This window comes from Bos indicus x Bos taurus, chromosome 6, assembly GCF_003369695.1.
Source record: "Bos indicus x Bos taurus breed Angus x Brahman F1 hybrid chromosome 6, Bos_hybrid_MaternalHap_v2.0, whole genome shotgun sequence".
NCBI classification, from domain to species: domain Eukaryota; kingdom Metazoa; phylum Chordata; class Mammalia; order Artiodactyla; family Bovidae; genus Bos; species Bos indicus x Bos taurus.
Genome location: NC_040081.1, coordinates 99,953,256 through 99,978,795, shown reverse-complemented (window position 1 = coordinate 99,978,795; position 25,540 = coordinate 99,953,256). Strand labels below are relative to the sequence as shown.

At 39.1% G+C, this 25,540-nt stretch overlaps 1 protein-coding gene across 1 annotated transcript in view; it reads right to left on the bottom strand.

Annotated features, from left to right (window-relative positions):
• ARHGAP24 (Rho GTPase activating protein 24) overlaps positions 1 to 25,540 on the bottom strand; it is a 546,151-nt gene that overhangs the window by 437,319 nt on the left and 83,292 nt on the right. The window contains exon 2 of the mRNA XM_027544942.1: positions 16,443 to 16,642. Within this exon, the coding sequence (XP_027400743.1) occupies positions 16,443 to 16,622 (180 nt within the window). The 5' untranslated portion in view covers positions 16,623 to 16,642. The remainder of the gene's footprint in view (positions 1 to 16,442; positions 16,643 to 25,540) is intronic.

Here is a 25,540-nt window from a genome sequence, read left to right as displayed (position 1 = left end):
AATTGACCTCCCCTCTGTTAAGTGTTTTGGACAAGGACACAAAGAATGTCACAGTCTCTGCTTTGAAAAAGGAATTCATTGATAGAATTTCAAACAGTAAACAACAATCTGATGAATGATTTATGCATGTTTGAAAACCCAGCCAAGTTTTCTATTTCATGAGTTTCGTATTTCATAATTTTTGAAAGAAAAGGCTTCAGAGGGAGCAAAATACTTGTTTATATCTTTAAAGCATCCTCAATCATTTTTTGGAGAAGGCAACAGCACCCCACTCCAGTACTCTTGCCTGGAAAATCCTATGGACGGAGGAGCCTGGTGGGCTGCAGTCCATGGGATCGCTAAGAGTCAGACACAACTAAGTGACTTCACTTTCACTTTTCACTTTTGTGCATTGGAAAAGGAAATGGCAACCCACTCCAGTGTTCTTCCCTAGAGAATCCCAGAGACGGGGGAGCCTGGTGGGCTGCCGTCTATGGGATCGCAATCATTTGGGAGAATGACATTGAAACATGTAAAATATCATGTAAGAAACGAGTTGCCAGTCCAGGTTCGATGCACGATACTGGATGCTTGGGGCTAGTGCACTGGGATGACCCAGAGGGATGGTATGGGGAGGGAGGAGGGAGGAGGGTTCAGGATGGGGAACACATGTATACCTGTGGCGGATTCATTTTGATATTTGGCAAAACTAATACAATTATGTAAAGTTTAAAAATAAAATAAAAAAAATAAAAATAAAAAAAATCCAAATACATTAAAAAAAAAGAAATTGCAAACAGAAAAAAAAAAGAGTTAAAAAGAGAAAAATGTTTTAAATAAACATTGTATTTTTATCACAATTGCATATGAAATGAAGATATCTCAAAGAGGAAATTTTGAAAACAGTGAGCATTTTAGAAGTGGAATTATGTTATACCTGTGATAATGACTAAAACTGCCTTCAGTGAAGATTTTTGTTTAAGTATTCAAGATGCAAACTAAGAACACTTGGAACATTCGTGAAATCTTTGCCTGATTGGAAAATGGACTGCTCATTTTCCCCCAGTATGCTAAAAGGTAAAGTGCCCCAATTCCAAAATATCTGTGGATATTCCATGAATATTTAGTAGGCAAATGTAAAGATTTGGGGAAAAAATAAAAGGATTAGTTCAGTGGAAGAATTATGAAAGTATAATTTCTAGAAAGCAGCTGCATTTGTGGGGCTAAGAAAACTTCTAGAAATCTGGAATCAAAGAGCAGCTCTGAAGCCATCAGCTCCGTCTCCTCATTTAACAGAGGAAGTCCTGAGAAAACTAAGTCAGGATGATATGCTCCATTAATAGAGGCTTAAGTCCATAACACAGGAGGAACCTTTGGCTCCTGCAGCAAGCACTATGTGCTTTGTAAAACACAGAAATTTATAGGATGTCAACTTTCTCATTAAAATCTAGAGGAAAATGTAAGTCTTAAGTCTAGTCACTAAAAAAATTAAAACTAGGAAAAACGGTTCAAAAATAGAAACAGGAATTTTGGCACTGCAAAACTGTCTGAAAATGTATTAGAGTCTTACAGCTGATGTTTCTGGCCTTCCTGGAGAAGGCCAGAATGCCTTCTGAATGCTAAATAACACAGTCAAGTTAGGGTTATGTTCAGTTCAGTTCAGTCGCTCTGTCATGTCCAGCTCTTTGCAACCGCATGAACCGCAGCATGCCAGGCCTCCCTGTCCATCACCAACTCTCGGAGTCCACCCAAACCCATGTCCATTGAGTCAGTGATGCCATCCAACCATCTTATCCTCTGTCGTCCCCTTCTCCTCTTGCCTTCAATCTTTGCCAGCATTAGGGTCTTTTCAAATGAGTCAGTTCTTCACATCAGGTGGCCAAAGTATTGGAGTTTCAGCTTCAACATCAGTCCTTTCAATGAACACCCAGGACTGATCTCCTTTAGAATGGACTGGTTGGATCTCCTTGAGGTCCAAGGGACTCACAAGAGTCTTCTCCAACACCACAGTTCAAAAGCATCAATTCTACACTCAGCTTTCTTTATAGTCCAACTTTCACATCCATACATGACCACAGGAAAAACCATAGCCTTCACTAGATGGGCCTTTGTCACCAAAGTAATCTCTCTGCTTTTTAATATGCTGTCTATATTGGTCATAACTTTCCTTCCAAGGACTAAGCGTCTTTTAATGGCACGGCTGCAATCACCAACTGCAGCGATCTTGGAGCCCCAGAAAATAAAGTCAGCCACTGTTTCCACTGTTTCCCCATCTATTTGCCATGATGTGATGGGACCGGATGCCATGATCTTAGATTTTTGAATGTTGAGCTTTAAATCAACCTTTCACTCTCCTCTTTCACTTTCATCAAGAGGCTCTTTAGTTCTTCTTCACTTTCTGCCATAAGGGTGTATCATCTGCATATCTGAGGTTATGGATATTTCTACCAGCAATCTTGATTCCAGCTTGTGTTTCTTCCAGTCCAGCGTTTCTCATGATGTACTCACATATAAGTTAAATAAGCAGGGTGACAATATACAGCCTTGACGTACTCCTTTTCCTATTTGGAACCAGTCTGTTGTTCCCTGTCCAGTTCTAACTGTTGCTTCCTGACCTGCATACAGGTTTCTCAAGAGGCAGGTCAGGTGGTCTGGTAGTCCCATCTCCTTCAGAATTTTCCACAGTTGGTTGTTATGCACACAGTCAAAGGCTTTGGTATAGTCAATAAAGCAGAAATAGATGTTTTCTGGAATTCCCTTGCTTTTTCGATGATCCAGTGGATGTTGGCAATTTATGTTGTTTTATTCAAATAATCAGTGTCCATGGCAAGTAAGGTCAGGAGTATTGCATACTCAACCCATATCTAGGTCAGTGAGCTCACATCTACAGATTCAGTTTTTTATTCTAGTCATCCACTTGACAATTTCTCAAAACTGATCACAAGGTAGGCCAAATAGAAGATGTGCATCTACTTATCTGAACTATCTTTTTTTTTCTTAATTTCAATGAGGGATGAAACATTATTTACGCATGTGTGACCCCATACTTAAAAAATAAATTTAAGTAGGAATACAGGTCCATTGGAAGGACTGATGCTGAAGCTCAAATTCCAACATTTTGGCCACCTGATGCGAAGAACTGACTCATTTGAAAAGACCCTGATGCTGGAAAGAAGAAAAGTAAAGACATAAGCATCTGAATGCAGAGTTCCAAAGAATAGCAAGAAGAGATAAGAAAGCCTTCCTCAGCGATCAATGCAAAGAAATAGAGGAAAACAACAGAATGGGAAAGACTAGAGATCTCTTCAAGAAAATTAGAGATACCAAGGGAACATTTCATGCAAAGATGGGCTTAAAAAAGGACAGAAATGATATGGACCTAACAGAAGCAAAGATATTAAGAAGAGGTGGCAAGAATACACAGAACTATACAAAAAAGATCTTCACAACCCAGATAATCACGATGGTGTGATCACTCACCTAGAGCCAGACATCCTGGAATGTGAAGTCAAGTGGGCCTTAGAAAGCATCACTACGAACAAAGCTAGTGGAGGTGATGGAATTCCAGTTGAGCTATTTCAAATCCTGAAAGATGATGCTGTGAAAGTGCTGCACTCAATATGCCAGCAAATTTGGAAAACTCAGCAGTGGCCACAGGACTGGAAAAGGTCATTTTTCATTCCAATCCCAAAGAAAGGCAATGCCAAAGAATGCTCAAACTACTGCACAATTACACTCATCTCACATGCTAGTAAAATAATGCTCAAAATTCTCCAAGCCAGGCTTCAGCAATACATGAACCATGAACTTCCTGATGTTCAAGCTGGTTTTAGAAAAGGCAGAGGAACCAGAGATCAAATTGCCAACATCCGCTGGATCATGGAAAAAGCAAGAGAGTTCCAGAAAAACATCTATTTCTGCTTTATTGACTATGCCAAAGCCTTTGACTCTGTGGATCACAATAAACTGTGAAAAATTCTGAAAGATATGGGAATACCAGACCACCTAACCTGCCTCTTGAGAAATCTGTATGCAGGTCAGGAAGCAACAGTTAGAACTGGACATGGAACAACAGACTGGTTCCAAATAGGAAAAGGAGTACATCAAGGTTGTATATTGTCACCCTGCTTATTTAACTTATATGTGAGTACATCATGAGAAACGCTGGACTGGAAGAAACACAAGCTGGAATCAAGATTGCTGGGAGAAATATCAATCACCTCAGATATGCAGATGACACCACCCTTATGGCAGAAAGTGAAGAGGAACTAAAAAGCCTCTTGATGAAAGTGAAAGAAGAGAGTGAAAAAGTTGGCTGAAAGCTCAACATTCAGAAAACTAAGATCATGGCATCCGGTCCCATCACTTCATGGGAAATAGATGGGGAAACAGTGGAAACAGTGTCAGACTTTATTTTTTTGGGCTCCAAAATCACGGCAGATGGTGACTGCAGCCATGAAATTAAAAGATGCTTACTCCTTGGAAGGAAAGTTATGACCAACCTAGACAGCATATTCAAAAGCAGAGACATTACTTTGCCAACAAAGGTCCGTCTAGTCAAGGCTATGGTTTTTCCTGTGGTCATGTATGGATGTGAGAGTTGGAGTGTGAAGAAGGCTGAGCACTGAACAGTTGATGCTTTTGAACTGTGGTGTTGGAGAAGACTCTTGAGAGTCCCTTGGACCTCAAGGAGATCCAACCAGTCCATTCTGAAGGAAATCAGCCCTGGGATTTCTTTGGAAGGAATGATGCTAAAGCTGAAACTCCAGTACTTTGACCACCTCATGCGAAGAGTTGACTCATTGGAAAAGACTCTGATGCTGGGAGGGATTGGGGGCAGGAGGAGAAGGGGACGACAGAGGATGAGATGGCTGGATGGCATCACTGACTCGATGGACGTGAGTCTGAGTGAACTCTGGGAGTTGGTGATGGACAGGGAGGCCTGGTGTGCTGCAATTCATGGGATTGCAGAGTTGGACATGACTGAGTGACTGAACTGAACTGAACTGATGCTGGAAAAGTTTGAAGGTGGAAGGAGAAGGGGACGACAGAGGATGAGATGGTTGGATAGCATCACTGACTCAATGGACATGAATTTGAGCAAGCTCCAGGAGTTGGTGATGGACAGGGAGGCCTGGAGTGCTGCAGTCCTTGGGGTTGCAAAGAGTCAGACATGACTGAGTGACTGAACTGAACAGGTTCACAAAGCTGTGCTGAGGGTTTTGCTGATGCATTTAATTGATTCCATCAAGCTCTTCTATGACTATGACACAAACAGGAACAAAGAGTTTGAAAGAAATAATTTAGCACAGTTAAAATATATTGGTGGGCCAAAAAGGTGGTTTGTGTTTTTCCATAACATCTTATAGAAAACCCTGAACTTATTGGTCATGATGATCATACCTGGATTTCAGAAGCTCAAGTTTAAGCAGGGAATGTGGGTAGCCTGGGAATGAGCTCTTAGGAGCAAGAAGCTGTGGGTGTACTGCCTGTGAGAGCTAAAGGGTGAAAAAAAGAGAACAAGATGCAGCCCCAGGTACAACATCCTGGGTAGTCGAGATGGTCATAAACAGCCACAAGTTAGCCAGAGAAACAAGAATAACCAAGATGGACCTGTAGTCTCCTTACAGCCATAGGCTATTAGGAAGAGATGCATTTGTCCTTTTTTATTCTTCCTCCCTGCCAGTCCAGAAATGTCAAAGAGAAGAAAAAGGTACCCAATTCATGGTCCTCATACATGTGTAGACACAGACACACACACACACACACCCAGTGCTGGAGAGAGGGGAGAGAAAGTGTACCTGTGCTTCCTGTCTATGTGAGGTAAGCCATCCAGGCTGGCAAGCATTGCGGTAGGGCATGTTGTTGTTACTGTGTAGTTGCTAAGTGATGTCTGACTCTTTTGTGACCTCATGGGCTCCTCTGTCCATGGGATTTCCTAGGCAAGAATACTGGAGTGGGTTGGCATTTCTTTCTCCAGGGGATCTTCCTAACCCAGGGATCAAATCCACCTCTCCTGCATTGGCAGGCTGATTCTTAGAGGGATATAAATGAGATTTAAATCAAGCATGAGGCCTGAGTTTTAAATTAGGTTGGAATTTAATAATTAAAAAATGATAGTATTTCCTCAAAAGGTTAAACACAGAGTTACTATATATCCCATCAAACCCACTATTATGTATATAAGCAAGAGAAATGAAAATGTATGGCTACACAAAACCTTATACATGCTCACAGCAGTGTTATTCATAAATGCCCAGAGTGGGAAACAATCCAAATGTTTGTCAACTGAAGAATGGATATATATATATATATATATATATATAAAATGTGGTATATCATTACAATGGACTATTATTAGGCCATATAAGTAAATGAAGTGCTAATACAGATACAACATGGATTAACCTCGAGAATATTATGCTAAAGGAAACCAAAATTCAGAAGGCAAGAATAATAATTCAAGCAACCAGGATTGCTTCCTTTTTACACAAAAATTGATACAAAATATTTCATAAATCATAATTTACAATTGATAGTCACTGAATAAATAAACATATGGAAATAACACTGGAAAATAGAGACCATCTGAATTTATGCAGAATAAATCTAAAGAAGAAGGGACAGAAAGATTGAGTGCTCAATAGAAATCTAAAAGAAAATAAATAGAAAATAGCTATGAAATACTTTATATACTGGGGGGAGAAAAAGTAACCCTTTAAAATACATTACTCTCAACACTAAAAATATAAGCATTCAAATTACATTTCCAACCATTCAGTTTTTCCCTAAATTCTTTTCTCCACTAGTTGGGGTGGTGGAAATAACCCTAAGTTTATGCTGATGGTTCCACTTATTGAATTCCATCACAAACACAAAAGCCTTCAGTCGATAAGTAAATGTTAGAAGCAGAACTCAAGGGATTCAACTCCAGTAGTTCTCTCTCCAAATTGTTATTCAGGAATAAGTGCTGTGAGTGAGACGAGAAAGTTAGGGCTGCCTCCCTCTGGGTTGGTCCAGTTTTGCAAAGAGAATCCTTAAAGCCTCCTCAGCTGTCATCAAAATCATTTGGTAAGCTCTGAAGTGGTCCCAAAAGTAATTTAAACAAACAGAAAAGACATACTACAGAATTTAGCATTAGCTTTTTTTTTTTTGAGAATCCGTTTAAATTCAGTGTATTGGCAGCATAGATCACAAGGGAAAACAAGTTATTTTCTGCTCCTATGTTAGCATTACTTACAAGGGCTGATCATCTACCATTTCCGTTTTGTTATACAATAAATAAGGTGCTTATTACAGATATTGATTTCTAAACTGCTGCATCAGAGTATTCTGATGGTAAAAGACGATGAAAATGACGGCGATGATAATGTTGACTGTGCCAGTGGTGGCAGGAACAACAGCAGTTGGTAGCACAGTGGTAAGAATCCATCTGCCAATGCAGGAAACGTAGGAGACATGGGTCTGATCCTGGGTCAGGAGGATCCTCTGGAGAAGGAAATGGCAACCCGCTCCAGTATTCTTGCCTAGAAAACTCCATGGACAGAGGAGTTTGGTGGCCTACAGTCCATGGGGTCACAGAGTTGGACACGACTGAGCGATTGATTACACACACACAAAGACTGAGAGATTAATATGTGGCCAGGTACTGTATAAGTATTCTAGAAACATCATTTCATGTATACTAACAACCACTTATGAGACACGTATTATTATTACTCATAGTTTACAGATGTGTAACTTACCCAACGGAGAAGGCAGTGGCACCCCACTCCAGTACTCTTGCCAGGAAAATCCCATGGACGGAGGAGCCTGGTAGGCTGCAGTCCATGGGGTCGCTAGAGTCGGACACGACTGAGCAACTTCACTTTCACTTTTCACTTTCATGCATTGGAGGAGGAAATGGCAACCCACTCCAGTGTTCTTGCCTGGAGAATCCCAGGGACGGGGGAGCCTGGTGGGCTACCATCTATGGGGTCACACAGAGTCGGACACGACTGAAGCGACTTAGCAGCAGCAGCAGCAACTTACCCAAGTAAACAGTAAGTAACTTACCACAAGCCCATCGCTAGTGATATAATCTAGGCTGAACACAGGCAGTCTGATCCAAGAAACTTTATACAAAACAACTGGGCTCAACCACTTTTCAGAGAAATGCCTACACTGGACAAAGTCAATTCTAGAGGACAGTATGAGGATGAAATTTTCTCTCATAATTATCCCTCTGCCCATGCCCATCCATCAATTTCCCTTCATCCAAGACATTCTTTGCTGCTCTTTCACCCCAAGTATCCTTTCCAGCAGCAACAGATTTTCTCTGCTCTTCCTCTTACAGTCAAAAGTGATTTGAATAATGGATGCTGCTGCTGCTGCTGCTAAGTCGCTTCAGTTGTGTCCGACTCTGTGCAACCCCATAGACGGCAGCCCACCAGGCTCCCTTGTCCCTGGGATTCTCCAGGCAAGAACACTGGAGTGGGTTGCCATTTCCTTCTCCAATGCACAAAAGTGAAAAGTGAAAGTGAAGTCGCTCAGTCATGTCCGACTCTTCATGACGCCATGGACTGCAGCCTACCAGGCTCCTCCATCCATGGGATTTTCCAGGCAAGAGTGCTGGAGTGGGGTGCCATCGCCTTCTCTGAATAATGGATTACAGAAGGCCAAGTGTTTGTGGCATAGTTGCTTTTCAATAATTTTTCTGCAAATTATTGCACTACACAAAATAATAAACAATACAAACAGAATTTCAAAACTATTGCAGGAGGCCTTTTTGGAGAGGTGAAAATTTTGATTCCTTAACAGTGAGATGCACAGAGAATAAGCCCTATTTTCACTGTTTGGCTCTAAATCCAATAAACCAAGAAAAATATGCACATAAAATCAAGGGGAAATGTACGGTCTCAGAATAAAATAAACAATCTCTAGCACTGCTTACTGGACTTGTAACAGACTTGTCTGTGTTTACATCTCCAAAGTCATCTCTTATCCCTGCTTGTCTCCTTTCTAAGGTGCTGAAATACTTAACCATTATTATGGTTATCAAATCGTCAACGATCTACCAAAGGGCCATGACCTACACCTTTAATTCTGCCACATATATCAACCAAATCGCTTATAATAATGTTATGTTCTCCTTCACTTCTGAGGTTAAATATATCTTCTTTAGAAAAACTCTCCCTGAACCTTGAAGTGGTTATAGATGCCCCCTTTCTGTTGCTTCCTAAGTATTCTCTATACTTTCTTTATTTAAATACTCATTACATTGTACGGTAACTGCAATTGACTATAACAGCCACTGGAACTGAATACCATCTTTATGGATATTTTTTAGTATTAATTGATCATCTGTGGCAGTGTCAGCTAGCTCTTTTTCCATACCCGTGTTCTCCTCTGATCCAGGATAAAGCGGGTACATGCCCAGCCTCCTGTGCAGTTAGGCATGATCATGTGACTCAGTCCCAACTACTGGAATATGAATAGAAGTGATAAGAGGCACCTGCACACCGAATGGTCTATCTAAGCCTTCTATGCAGTAGTCTATTTTATACTCTTTCTAGATTACTGGAAAGGAAATGATCCTATGATAAGTTTCAAAGCCAAAAGTTAAAATTGCAAAATCACCAGAAGCTTAAGTTTCTAAACAGTTATTTGAAGCAGACCTCCTCACTTACTGAAAATCACTTTGGACTTTCACCTGAGAAAGAAAGAAACTTCATTTTAAATCCTTGTTCATTTGTTTGGGGAGGTCTATCTTTTTATAGTAACAGTTATATCATCTTTTGTTTCTAGAGTCTAGCATAATAACTGCAGGAACATTAGAAATCTATAAATATATGTTGAAAAAAACCAAGTGAAAGAATGATGAGTATGACCATCTCAAGAAATAAATTCTTTTTTGTCAAATTAATGTTATAAAAATAGCTAACATTTATTTTATATTTACTATATGCTACTGCTTTCTAAAATTCTTTACATAAATTATCTCACATAAACCTCTTAACAATGTTATAGGTAGGTACTAATCTTTTCCCATTGTACAGATTAGTGAATTGAAGTTTAAAACCAGCTTATTCAGTCTAATATACCATAGTTATTTGGTAGATGAATCAAGATTCGACCCAAATAAAGTGACTCAAAAGCCTATTTTTTTAACCACACTGATATAAAATGCCATGCCTAGGTGACTTCTATAAGCAATAAAAAATTATTCAACCAATAGCAGAATAAAACATTCACTATTAATAACATTACCTTGATATGATTTCTAGGAAAGAGGTAAGAGTTCCTAAAAATTTTTGATGACACACAAATCCTTCTTATGTGTCTTTTAAGATGCCAAGAGACTTAGATGCTACACTGAAAGTCAGTTGGGCTTCCCTGGTAGCTCAGGTGGTAAAAAACCTGCCTGCCAATGTAGGAGACATAAGAGATGTGGGTTCAATCCCTGGGTCAGGAAGATCTTGCCTGGACAATTCCATGGAGAGAGGAGCCTGGTGGGCTACAGTCCATGGGGTCGCAAAGAGTCAGACATGACTGAGTGACTAACACACACACACACACACATACAGAAAGTCAGTTATGTGTGTTTCCAGCATTATTTTACACACATAATCAGCACTTTGGCTGCTTCTGGGTCATATACTTTAACAGAGAACACCAATTACCTTAGAGATTTCTAGATTTCATTAACTCACGTTTCATTAGATATATAAAATTAGAGTTTACTCTTAAATCAGTAATCAATTCTTGCACATTTAGAAGTCAGGATTCAGGTTATAATTCACTTAAAATCACTTTGTTCTTTAAGGTAAGAAAATCCATTGTGATCTAATACAGTGTCATCTTCATCAGGTCCAGAAAAAAACCTTCCCACACAACTGGATCAATATCTGCTGTAGGAAGCCTAGGCTAGATTAATTGGGTTAGTGCCTGTTTGGATTTCAGTCGTTTTATCAGGAGTCCCAGGTTGGCTTCTCAAAATCAATGCTTTCCAGGGTGTGTCAAGTTCTAGTGCCCAAGGTATATCAGAGATATTCAATAGTATGGCCAAACTTGAGACTCGGCAGTTATTTAAGTAATAATATACTTCAGGATGGAAGTAAAGCAAATTGTCCCCCAAAAGCACTAGGAATTTATCACTAGATTCATTTAACAAAATCTATATAACTGCTTTGTTTTTAAGATAACTATAATAATCACTTTTTATCTATGTATCAGCTTCATCCCCTCTGTTATAATATCTATAAGGCCACAGTCATTTTTCATGATTATTAGTGAAAAATAGCCATACAGATATTGTCACAAGCTTAGTTTAAAATATATTTTAAAACATTTTTCATAGCTATCCAGAACTCCTAGGGGTACATAAGGTAGATGAAAGATTTCTTTTTAAATAAATTCTTATGTACAGTATAATTTTAAACTTTTTTCTATGTATAAACAGGACTTTATTTTAAAGATTAAAAATAGAAAAAGTATTAAACAAATATTTTTAAAAATACAGAATTATAAAATGCTTACAGCAGTGGCCTATGAGTAACAGAAATTATGGATACATTGGTGTATATTCAAACATTGGCTACATACATCACTATTCTGTTGGTTTTTTCAGAAACAACAAAATCAACTTTATTTTTTAAATCTGTTCTAAATAAAATCTGTTTCCATGATAATTGCAAACAGTGGAGTTTCTGGAGTGAGTTTGGGCTAAGATGAACTAAAATTTCATTTTTAAAACTATAGAATACTAAATATTTTAGCTTGATGTATTTTAAATATAAAACACTTACACTTTGAGGTAGAACCCCAGGGGAATTCTGGCTACAGGCTGGAAAGTCTCATTTACAAAAAGATATTGTCACCAGAGAAAGGAGAACCTAGAGGGGCTTTTGCCTTTTGCTCAAGAAGAAAATACAAGGGTCAGTTTAGAGACTTTCTAAGTTCCCAGACTTGCCCAGATTGTGGAATATTTAGGAAGCAAGGTGCAACCTGAATAAGAACATGGTACATCAATGTTAAGTTTAAGTAATTAAGTCTATAAGGTACTAAATCAGATATACTAGGTTCTAGTAGACATGAAAATTGTACAGATGGAAGAAAAACTTAATTGAGAAAAGTATATTCATTAACATAGGTTCTCAACGTATTAGGTGTTATGGATTGAATTGTGCCCGCTCCTGCACCTGCCACCATTCCCATTAAAGTCCTAATCCTCCATGTGGCTAGGACTTTAATGTGAATTATGGAGGGGGACAATTCAATCCATAACACCGAATATGTTGAAAACCTATGTTAATGAATATACTTTTCTCAATTAAGTTTTCCTTCCATCTGTATGGTCACTTTCACAAGGAGTTAATCAAGGTAAATGATGCCATAATGATGGGGCTAATCTGAGAGGACTCGTATCCTTGGAAGAGGACACCTGAGCTTTCTCACTCTCCAGTGCACAAAGCAAAGGCCATGTGAAGACAGAGAGAAAGTAGTTTTCTACAAGCCAAGAAGACAGGCTTCACCAGAAACCAGCACAGGAAGCATCTCCATCTTGGACTTCCAGCCTCTAGAACTCAGAAAATGAATTTCCGTAAGAATTAGATACCTATTCTATAACTCCAAGTCTTTCTTCTGCTCTGAATTCCTCTTTCCAGTTCAGGCACCTGGAAAATTCCCACCAATCTTCAACATCCTAGGTAAGGGTCACTTCCTGCTTTGCACAGCCTCCTCGACTCCTCTAGCCAGTCATCACTCCCTCCCTGGCACTAATTATATCTGTGCTTTCTGAGTACTTCACGCTTACATGTTAGTCTGTCACAATTATAATTCTATTTACATGTTTCCCCAACAGATGTGTAGTTTTAATAACAAGGATAATGATGGAGCTTGACTCTTTACTGAGTTGAGAAACTCAGAGAAAGTTTCACTAAAATAAATTGATAGGCTTTTTCTAGGATAGGAGGGACACATACTTCAAGGATTTTAATACTTTCACTTTAGAAATACTATTAAGAAAGAGGAAAACCAATTCAGATTAAGTTTATTGAAAATTTTCAGCTGGTTAGGAATGCTCAGAAGAGTAAATTTTTTCATTTCATTAGTGATGTTTCCTCCAGTGTTACTGAAATAGCCCTCAGCAAAAAAATACGAAGGCCGAGGGCATTCTTAGGCTTGAAGGTGCCCATATTGAAAATAGTCCTTCTGACTGAAAACAAATCTAAAGAAAGCTGAGGATTTGTGAGCAGGCAAAAGGCTAAGTTGAAGGAACATTGGATCAGGAGCAAGGAAATTTGATTTTCAGTTTGTTATTTGCTACTCACCAACAATATCTCTTGGCTGGTACATACACTCTCTCTCTCACACACACACACACATACACACATACACACAAACACACATGCATCCTTTATCTATGAAGTGAGGAGTTTTATAACATTTTTTCCCTGTTTTAACATTTTCCCAAGGCTTTCAATTGCTACTTATTGAATTGTTTAGAGTTATTCTATGATATGTCACTACAGCATTTTTTTAATGTGATTTAAACCACACTGTTTGAAAAAGAGGTTATGATTTTGATATATGAAGCTGAGAATAGTCCATGTTACAGCACCTGGTCCTGGCCCAACCCTGCTTGGCTATAGATATCATTTATTGACTCACCAACTAATCCGAAAATGTGCCTTGCACTTACAATGTGTCAGGCAGGCATCTATTTCTCATTTTAAAAATTCACTTTAAAGTAAGGAATGAATCCATTCATGGACAAATACACAGTCCTTTCAAATTACAAACTGTCCTCTGACATAGACACTGCTGTTTTCATCTGATTCTGTGTGTACATGTCTAAACATTTGTGCAAAATATTAAAATTTAAAGGTACAATGTCAAAATTCCTGGTGCATACATGAAAGATTGTCCAAAAATAAATAATAATTCAAAGTTATTCACCCCAAATTATCTTACTTTGTTAACAGCAAATCTTTAACAAATAATAATTAGGAAGAAAAAATATGAAAACTTTTTTGTGGAGAAATAATGGTAATCTATGTTTCGTTTGTATAAGAATTAGCATTTTCTTATCAATATAACTCTATTTTGTTAGTTTCACATATTATGTCTACAAATACTAGTAACATACTAATAGCAAAATACTGCTTATCTTAGAAATACTATGAATTAAATTAATTTTCACTTCAATTCAAATTTCATTTGAATTGATCAGAAGTTTTTGCATTTCTTATTTAAATTTCCAGCTTTTTATCAAAATAACTACATTGCACAGAATACTGTGACTCTGTCAATCTTCTGAGAAACCCCACAGAAGACAATAACCAAGGCAATTTGATAATATCCTCTTTGAACAGTTTAAGGGGTTCATATACATATTCTCTGACATCTGCAGGTTCTCAAATTTTAGAAACATTAAGCTCAATCTTGATCTGTTGTAGCCAATCTTCATTACTAGAAGGTACGTTGAACTCACCAAAGAGTCAGAATGATTGTTTAGTCTGTTTCAGTTCTCCAGTCACTCAGGTCCTAAAACCTCCGTTTGCTCCCCTAATCCTTTGTTTCGATTCTAGATGAGACCTAATTAATGATTTAATTTGTACTCATTCTGGTTAACAACCCAGCCCATCCAAAGTATGCCAGAACAAAAGTCCATCGAATAAAATATTGAATGTTACTCATCCATCTCCTTCTGTATTCAACATGGTCCTCCATATCAAAGTTTCCATAATGAATGCCCCATGTTCTACTTTTTTTCACATTAACCTGAGTTTGGTAAAAATAATTTTATGTTCAAGATAATACCTTACTGTATTACATAGTATAAAACAAGGTACATTGAGAAAAGAACTCTAGAGTATAAGATAACAAACAAGACTCCTTTGCCTCTGATCTCTATATGATGGTGCTTATCTCAGCCACAGTTTCTTCATTTGTAATAATAACTCCCACATTCCCCACTGTTTTGCTATGATGAAATGAATGTCATTGCTGTTGCTCAGTTGCTCAATCATGTCCAACTCTTTGTGACCGCATGGACTGCAGCATGCCAGACTTCCCTGTCCTTATGGAAATGCCTTATAGCTGTCATGACATAAATATGGGATAATCTTATTAACTTATTTATAAGATCTTTGAATGAAAGCATATGAACTTGGACTTAACTAGAGGCAAACATGGCACCACAATCTAACTCTGGGTAATATGCTTTATACCTAAGCATTGATTTCTTCATACATGAGGCTAATCCTACCTCGAAGGATTATTTTAAGCATTTCATAACATATATATACCAATTCTTAGTCAAATGCTTGGCCTTGGTAAAGGTATGCTAAAAAATAGAAATTTCAAAAAATGAGTGGAGAATGTAATTTCATTGCTACTTTTATGTATTAATAATTCAGTTAGACTAATGAGAAGTTTGTTAAATTATGTCTGAGGAATTTAAAATACTAAAGCAGAGCCTTGATCCAACTTCCTAATTAAGTTCTCAAATTTTAATACAAGGAAAATAGCCCCAAGAACATACCGTTAGGGATGTTTATGTAAACTACTCTAAAACATTTTTTCTCTTAGTTATGTATTTTACAGATGTAGATGGAGGAAAAACACAGAGGGAATGCCTCCATTCCCATCTTCTTTCATCAATTGATAAGCAATGATCACAGCTAAGAAAGCTTGTTGTAGCTACAGGGAAGGATGGAGAATTTTTCCTAATTGCAACCCAGAGATCTGTGGCTGAGGAAATGAGAAGTAAACAAGCAACTAAAAGACCATTAAGAAACCACAAAGAAACACAGAAACTATCCCCGGGGGATTATATTGTGTATGCTGGTTGGATGTATCAACACTGTCTGGGTTTAGCACTACATCCATATTTTATATGAGTTAAAGCAGAGAGAAGCCCCCAGAGAACAGTTATTGACAGTGTCTCATAAATTAAAGTTCCACTTACAGTTTTCCTTCAAATCTTTCAACTTGCTTCTGAGAAAAGGAAAGATGCTTTGGCTACAATATATATATATATCTTCTAACAGAGGTCCATTAATATTTTCATATGATAACCCCCATGTCCCCTACTGGTTTGCTATGATGAAATCAGTAACAAGTATGGAAACGCCCTATAACTGTCATGATACCAATATGAAATATTCTTTTCTATTTTTTTGAGTACTTCTCCAAGATATTCTTATTAATTTATTTATGAGATCTCTGGAACTCAGATATTTTGGTCCAGCTTAGTAAAAGTCAAAATTAATATTCAACAAGTATAATTTGCCTCTTGGCCTCAATTAGCAAGTTTATCCTCCTGAACCAAAGTAAACAATGAGTAAAAGTGTGAAAGATGCCAGTGAACTGAAGGAGACCAGGGAGATTGAGTTGACGTCAGTCTCCAAGTTTCTAGCAAACCCCACCACTTCTTAGGCTACTAAGCACTACAGTGCTTTTTATTTTTTCCTACTTACCAAGGGCTTGGTTTCATCTTCATCTTTGAAGTAATAGAGCTGATCACCCTTGAGCACAAACCAACGGGTATGCCAAGTCTTGACAAAGCCTCCTTGCTTCCTCAGCCACCCACACTTCACAGCATTGTTCCTCCCTGGGCCTTGCGGGGAGTTCTCCATGGAGTCATTGTTCTCCTCCATTATCAAGCTGATGGACTTTCCTATGTAGCAAACAAAAAACAACAAAAATAAAGTGCTCTGATATAGCCAACCCCCTCTTAAATTACCTGTCCCTTTAAAAAAAAAAAAAAAACACGCTGGAGGAACAGTGAAAAAGGTACATCAACTCACATTCCAAATTTCTAGAAGCAAACCACAAATGTGACAATATTCCCGGAGGAAACTTGGACAGAGTTCCTCGTGTCTTCCCTAAATGAGCTAGTCAACTATGTGATAATATCTCTTTTTTCCAAAGTAGAATTAAAGAATAGGAAAGTTCTAGACGAAATGTGTTAAGAAGTTGGAGGAGGCAGCTATGCTCACCACTACACCATGGTCACAAGAGGCAATATTTGAAGACAAACTAAAAACCACCTAAAAAAAAAAAACAAACCCAGGACTCTCGTGATAATGAGCCTCTGTGTCTGGTGTGCACTGATTGGAGCCTGCTAGTGCAAGCCTGTGATTATTTGAGCAAACTTAGTCTCACACATGTTAAAGTTTAGAGGGACTGTTTTAAAAACCTCAATGGAAGGCATTTGTTTTACATATGTGAGAATTTCTCAAGCTGTCTCTGCCTCCCTCTCTCCGAGTATCCCCTTGAGAGTTTCTTTGGCTGGTCAAGAATTAGTGCAGCTGAAAAAAGTTGAGGAAAAAATTGCAAACAAATGAAAAATAGCCCGGCTTGGCCAGTGCGTCTCCTTCAGACTTCTGGAGTGAGTGGTATGTTCCAGTCAACTGCATGATGAAGAAAATTTCGGGTTATGCAGGAAGGAACACAAGGCCACACACACGGTACATATCAAGCATATGAGTCTATCTTAGAGCCAATATTAATCTACAGGTGAGATGCTAAGCTGCCACAGTAAGAAGCTAGTTTTCTGGAAGAGCCAGGGAAAAGTAGTTAAGAACAAAAGACATTTTCCTGTCCCAAAGGCTTCCTGCAGGCTTTTGCTAATGTTTATTCCTAAGCATTTTTCATGAAGTGAAAACTGCACTCTGACCCTTCTGTCTTTCTTGAGAATATAAGGATACAGATTAATTAATAAAACATAGAATAATTCTGTGCTGGCATATTCATGCCAAAGCTTCTATTTTTTCAGCTTAATTCCAGAAAACAAGTTGCTTTCTATCTAGTCTTTATTTCACCACGAATTTTTTCAATTAATTTGTATATACACAAGTTTAGTTGTATACTCCATGAAGTTTCCATTGTCAGCCCTCGACTATCTACATTTCTTCCTTGAAGGTACAAGGATCAACCCTTCCATCATCAGACCTCTATAACTGAAGCACTATGAGAAACGCTTTAGCTTCTATGCTAAGATGCCCATGGAGGAGAAGGCTATGGAGATGGTGGGGAAGTGCCCACACAAATATTTCCAGCATCTCTGTGGTGACCTGGAGGTATACGCTGCTCATGCTGGCCGCAAGATATGAGGTCAGAGGACCTGAAGCTGCTGATGCGAAGGCAGGGCCTAGTCACTGACCAAGTCTCCCTGCCTGTGCTCATGGAGCAGCACCTGCCCCTGGGGTACGGGCTGCTACTCACCCCTTGTGCATTCCGTCTTCCCTGCCCCGTAGTGGTCAGGCCTCAACACCTGCCCTATCCTGGTTTCTTTCTTTTTTCTTCCCACTTTATTTATTTTTAATTGGAGTACAATTGGTTTGCAATGTTGTGTTAGTTTCTTCTGTACAACAACATGAATCAGCTTTGTGTTATGCTTCCCTGGGGGGCTCAGATAGTAAAGAATCCACCTGCAATGCAGGAGACCTGGATTCAATCCCTGGGTCGGGAAGATCCCCGGGAGAAGGGAATGTCAACCCACTTCAGGATTCTTGCCTGGAGAATTCGATGGACAGAGGAGCCTGGTGCAGACTACAGTCCATGGGGTCACAAAGAGTCAGACACAACTGAATAACTAACACACAACATGCATATATCCCCTCCCTCTTGAGTGTCTCTCTTACCCCCCGCCTTCATCCAACCCAAGTCATCACAGAGCGAAGCTCCCTGTGCTTTACAGCAGCTTCCCAGAAGCTATCTGTTTTACACATAGTAGTGTATGTTTCGGAGAAGGCAATGGCACCCCAATCCAGTACTCTTGCCTGGAAAATCCCATGGATGGAGGAGCCTGGTAGGCTGCAGTCCATGGGGTCGCTAGAGTCGGACATGACTGAGCGACTTCACTTTCACTTTTCACTTTCATGCATTGGAGAAGGAAATGGCAACCCACTCCAGTGTTCTTGCCTGGAGAATCCCAGGAGACGGGGAAGCCTGGTGGGCTGCCGTCTATGGGGTCACACAGAGTCGGACATGACTGAAGTGACTTAGCAGCAGCAGCAGCAGTGTATGTATATCAATGCTATTCTCCCAATTTGGCCCACCCTCCCCTTCCCCGCTCCCTGTATCCACATGTTCAATTTCTCCACCTGCATCTCTATTTTTGCCCTGCAAATAGGTTCATCAGTACCATTTTTCTAGACTCCATATATATATATTTATATTATTATATTAAATATATAAAATATGTGTAATACATAACATCATACTAATGTTTATTAATTATAATTACAACTATTAATCATATACATAATATATATATTAATATATAATTATATCTTTGAATTCAGTCCTGCCATTCCAGTTACAGGGGATGAAGAAGAGCTCTGGTTCTATATACTTCTTATTTTGATCATTTCAACCATCCTCTGAGGAGTTCTGCCTCTTCTATATGTATCCCAATCTAGTTCCAGCCTTGCTTTCTATCTTCATCTCCTCAAACTACTTTTAAGCCTCATGTAGGTCATTTGACTACCATCTGTTTCATTTAGTACCCACTTTTCCCTTTCTTATCCTGAAACACCTTCCGGATGAACAAGCTCTCATCTCTACAAACATCTTGAAACTTCCTTTGGTCCATAGGGCTTTCCCTTGGCAATCACCACTCCCTGAAAGAAACAGTTTCCCATCATGTGTGTGCATGTTGTGTGAGCAGCCTAGATCATGCCTGATGCTTCCAGTTTGTTCTGCCCTTAGGGCAGGATCTTTCATCCCTTTCTTTCATAGTATTTGACCTAGTGTAAAGAGCCAAGTAAACCTCACTCTAAATGAATAATGAATGCTGTAACTTAATATAGATAATAAGTAAGCTCCTTGGAAGGAAAGCTACGACAGACATATACAGCATGTTAAAAAGCAGAGATATCACTTTGCCAACAAAGGTTTGTATAGTCAAAGCTCTGGTTTTTTCAGTAGTCACGTATGAATGTGAGAGTTGAATCATAAAGAAGGCTGAGTGCCTAAGAATGGGTGTTTTCAAATTGTGGTGCTGAAGAAGACTCTTGAGAGTTCCTTGGACTACAAGGAGATCAAGCCAATCAATCCTAAATGAAATCAACCCTGAGTATTCATTGGAAGGACTGATGCTGAAGTTCCAATACTTAAGCCACCTGATGCGAAGAGCTGACTCACTGGAAAAGACTCTGATGCTGGAAAAGACTGAAGGCAAAAAGAGAAGAGGGTGGCAGAGGATGAGATGATTAGATAGCATCACTGACTCAATGCACATGAATCTGAGCCAACTTCAGGAGATAGCGAAAGGCAGGGAAAACCCAATGTGCTACACAGCGTCACAAAGAGTCGAACACGACTTAGTGACTGAACAATGACGATGCGTATTTAGACCACCCTAAATAATCTTTTTTCATTTCCTGGCATTTAAACAGTTCACATCTACACAGCTTGCTATTTCATCATCACCTATTAATTCTTTAACCAAATATCCTAACTTACAAATTGAATAAGTCCTTAAAACAAACATTTCAACACACACCCCCACATGCACACATAAAAATCTAGAATTCATTGCACAACAACTTTTTTTCTTTCCAGCCCTTTATTTCTTTCCTTTCATGTTAATGTTTTCTGTTTAATTTGAAAAATCTCCTCTGAAATGCTTCAAGATAATTAGCAACCTACCATCAATAATATAAAAAATAGAAGTGCCCAATTCCACATTTGTCTCCTATTAATCCTTAGTAAAAAACGTGTGCACATTTGAATGTGGTTTATTATTCTTCTTGCATATGTTGTTTATAAGCCTATTCAAACCAATGATAGCATCTCTCACTGAACCCCTGGCTACAGTGCCCAAATTTTCATGACTTCAGATTGCATCAGAAAGTATTTCAATGGTACTAATTGTAACAATCATTAAAACAGAAATGAAAACAGATTGTATCATATCCCTAAGGGAAAATAATACCACAGTTATTTTGATTGAAGTTAAGTTTTACTAAGATAACCATAATTTTTATAGAGGAGTCTTGATATTTCTGCAAAAATCAAAAGCTTCAAATTCTACCCTTCATCTTTAAAATAAGGATGTTGGACTGGATGATTTCCAGCTATGGTCCCTTCTTGCACACTGAAATCTACCATCTCTGTAATTCCATAAGCATAAGGACACCAGATATCCTCAATATTTAGTATAACATCTGACATATGGTGAAGCTCAATCAATGTTTGATGAATTAATAAATTTTGCAATAGGCTTGGTGCTAGATATCTAAGAGTGAACATGATCTCCTTCTGAAACCTGATCTTGCCCAAAACCTGATCTTAGTAAAGGATACCATGTTATGCCCAGTTAGAGGAAAAAAAAGGTGATCATTTTAGATTCCTGATTCCTCTTCACCCTGAACATCAAATGTATCTGTAAATTCAGAAAGTTATATGTCCAAAAGATATTTCAAATCTATCTAGTTGATTCCATCTCCATCTCCACTCTATGACCCAAGTCACCACTGTCTTTGATTAGATGATTCTAATAGCCCAGCATCTAGTCTCATTGCTTCCATTTTTAACCACAAACATGAACACATAGACACATGCTCACACATTTCCTTCTCCACAAAGTAGCCAAAGTGAGCTCTGAAAAATTAAATCAGACAATGATTCTCCACATGGAAAATTTTGATTGGTTCCTACTGTACTTATTTTAAAATCTGGAGGCATAAACATGGTATCCTGCTGCTGCTGCTGCTGCTGCTAAGTCACTTCAGTCGTGTCCGACTCTGTGCAACCCCATAGATGGCAGCCCACCAGGCTCCCCCGTCCCTGGGATTCTCCAGGCAAGAACACTGGAGTGGGTTGCCATTTCCTTCTCCAATGCATGAAAGTGAAAAGTGAAAGGGAAGTCATTCAGTCGTATCTGACTCTTCGAGACTCCATGGACTGCAGCCCACCAGGCTCCTCCGCCCATGGGATTTTCCAGGCAAGAGTACTGGAGTGGGGTGCCATTGCCTTCTGTGATACATGGTATAGAAGGCTCTGAATCATCTGGCACGTGTTTACCGATATAATCTAATCTCATTCTACCTCCTTCACACTTCCCCCCATAACATACACACTTTAAAGCTCTGAACAGTATAGTAACACCAGCTTACTTTCAGTTCTGGCAACACAGAAGCTCCTTTCATGCCTTGAGTTTTGATGATTGCTGATCTCCACCTGGGCTGCTCTGCCTCATTCTCCTAACTTTACATGGTCCATCTCTTCTCATCCTTTAAGTCTCAGCCTGAAACCTGCCTCCTCCAGCTGTCATTACTAATCACCTAGCGAATCAGCTTCCTTCTTGTTATTCTCTGCTTCTCAGGTGGCTCAGACTGTAAGGAATTTGCCTGCAATGCAGGAGACCTGGATCTGATCCCTGGGTCAGGAAGAGCCCCTGGAAAAGGGAATGGCTCCCCACTCCAGTATTCTTGCCTGGAAAATCTCATGGACAGAGGAGCCTGGTGGGATACAGTCCACGGGGTCGCACAGAGTTGGACACAACTGGAAGACTAACACTTGCCCTCTGTTATTGTCTATCCCTGAACTCTGTCTTCTGTCTTCCTGACACTTCTCTAAATTGCTGTTTCTTCAGCTGTTTACTGCTGATCACCCCTTCAGGATCCCATAAACTTCACCAACTCAAGGACGTCCTTCTTCTTACTGCAATATATCCAGTGCTTACTTGCTGTTCAGTAAACAACTGTCCAATCAAGGAGTGAAGCCATGTAACAATCACAATAGAATTCCTACAAAGAGTATTTCAGAAAGTTGTAAATTTGCATTTAATGCCTTAAAGAATATGGTCTACTTTAAGAACTTGATTTTTTTTTTCCTTTGGACACAGGAGACTTCCATTAGCATGAAAATTGTACTAAACACAATGTCAAAGTCATCAAACTGAAGTGAACCTGAAATTGCCCTTACTGAAGAAATTCAAAACTTCCTTTTCCTTGGCAGGAAATACATGTAATCAATTCTGGTTTTGCATGAAGGAACGTATGGTTCACTCACTCGGATTCTGAGAGAATGTTTAACTGAATCTGCACTGGGAAAGTATTTTTCTTGTGGTCAGGCTATGGCAGCTGGGTAGTTCATGAGATTTCCAGTAGGACCAATGACCTCAGTGTTTAGCAAAGCAACATAACAATAATATAAATAAATGGTTACCCTAAACTAAAACAAAAACAGAATTAAGTTAACTTGTATCTTTACAACCTGAATGATAGCTACTGTACCATGCTGGGGCTTAAAAAGATCCCCTCATTTGATGGGATCACAGCTTTAAATTATTTTCCAGCAGTGGAAACTGGTTTGTGTATCTACTCGTATGGTTCTTTTTGCAATCAGATGGGCTAGGAACACATGAAAATATTATATGAAGCAATCAGAGATGAATTTCATGCTCTTAACAGAATTTTCTAGATGCCAATAGCCACACACATAGGTATTTATATTTGTAACTTTGTTTCAATAAAGAATATATATATATATAAACACACACATAAACAAAGATGTTTATAAATAAAATGCCATATGACATAGAGTTGCAATGTGTTTGAATTTACCTACAAGACTAGTTCAGGAAACACAAGAGAATAGCAGAAGAGAAGGAAGCTAGAGGAGAAGAGAGAACATGTGCTCCCACACATGTGGGACAGACGGGAGGTGCATTTTCACAGCAAGTGTCAGCTGCCTGAGCTCTGGTGGGGAGAGTGTGTCACAGTGCACGCGTGATCCCAGAGCCTTTGCGTACATACAATTTAACACCACATGGCCGCTCAACACAAACTCCCCGCTGTTGTTCAAAAAAATAGGGATCTGTTCTGTTGCTATGAGGAAAAAAAACAGATATAAAACTGCCAGAGTTGGTAAAGTACTGCAATTTGTGAGTGATGTGTGTAACTTTTGAGAGTCGTTTTGTTCACATCCAATTGTCACCATTTGTGTTGATACTGGAACCTAACACCTTTGTAAAATGAATGTGATTACACTCTACATGAAGTATAACTACAGAGGACCAATATACATCTGAGTTCTAACCTTTCTCTTTTTTTAATATAAATTTATTTATTTTAATTGTAGGCTAATTACTTTACAATATTGTATTGGTTTATTTACAAAAAAAATGTCTTGTAGCTGTTGCTAACATGCTGGTTTGTCGAGCATTGCTGCTGCTACTGCTGCTAAGTCGCTTCAGTCGTGTCCGACTTTGTGCGACCCCAGAGATGGCAGCCCACCAGGCTCCTCCGTCCCTGGGATTCTCCAGGCAAGAACACTGGAGTGGGTTGCCATTTCCTTCTCCAATGCATGAAAGTGAAAAGTGAAAGTGAAGTCGCTCAGTCGTGTCCGACCCTTAGCGACCCCATGGGCTGCAGCCCACCAGGCTCCTCCGTCCATGGGATTCTCCAGCCAAGAGTACTGGAGTGGGTTGCCATTGCCTTCTCCAGCGTTAGTACATTTTATTGAGCTGTATGCCTAAATGCTGGGCTTCCCTGGTGATTCAGTAGTAAAGAACACGCCTGCCAATGCAGGAGATATGGGTTCGATCCCTAGGTTGGGAAGATCCCCTGGAAATGGTGATGCACTCCAGTATTCTTGCCTGGAAAAGTCCATGGGCAGAGGAAGCCTGGCAAGCTCAGTCCATGTGATCGCAAAGAGTTGGACATGACTTAGGGATTAAACAACAACATGTCTAAATGCTAGCATATAACCTTTCTACAGGTAATGGTTCACACACAAAAACACACAGAATAAACATATGATGTGTATATACTCACATACACACATATATGCATGTGCTCACACACGTGTGCATACACATGTATATACATGTGCATACCTACATGTGAATACACACATCTACACATGCCATTTACAATGTAAATGTACATTACTTTTGTATTCCAACCCTCTATGATGAAAAGGACATCTTTTTTTTTTTTTTTGGTGCTTAGTTCTAGAAAGTCTAGTGGGTCTTCATAGAACTGTTCAACTGCAGTTTCTTCAGTATTAATGGTTGGGGCATAGACTTGGATTACTGTGATGTTGGATGGTTTGCCTTGGAAATGAGCTGAGATCATTACATTTACAAAGAATGTGCAAAAGACAATTTAAAGAATTAAATCTTAGTAGTCTAAGTAACTGCTAACTAAAGAAAACTGAGGAATGAAAAACAGTTCACTTTCTGTCCCTCACCCTCTACCACTCCATCAGAAAACTAAATCGAACTGTGATACCTACAAGGCAATCAGCACTGTAAGTCACATGGTACAGTGGATCTAATGGATATTGTTTTAGATTCAAGATTAATTCCAGGAAGCCAAATCTGTTTTTCAGGAAGTAATTGAATTTTCTCTAAAAATCTCTTGAAAGGACCTTGGGTTTCATACATGGTTGTTTTCACTTAACTTCTCTCCATCCCTCAGCTCCTCTAGAAAGGCTCCCCTAGAGCTACTGCTGTCCCCAGTCTGATTTTTCCTTCCACGAGCTTCCATGTCACTCTGGACTGAGCCTGTACCACATGCGGCCATATGCTTATTACTGTTCAGTCTCCTACAGCATA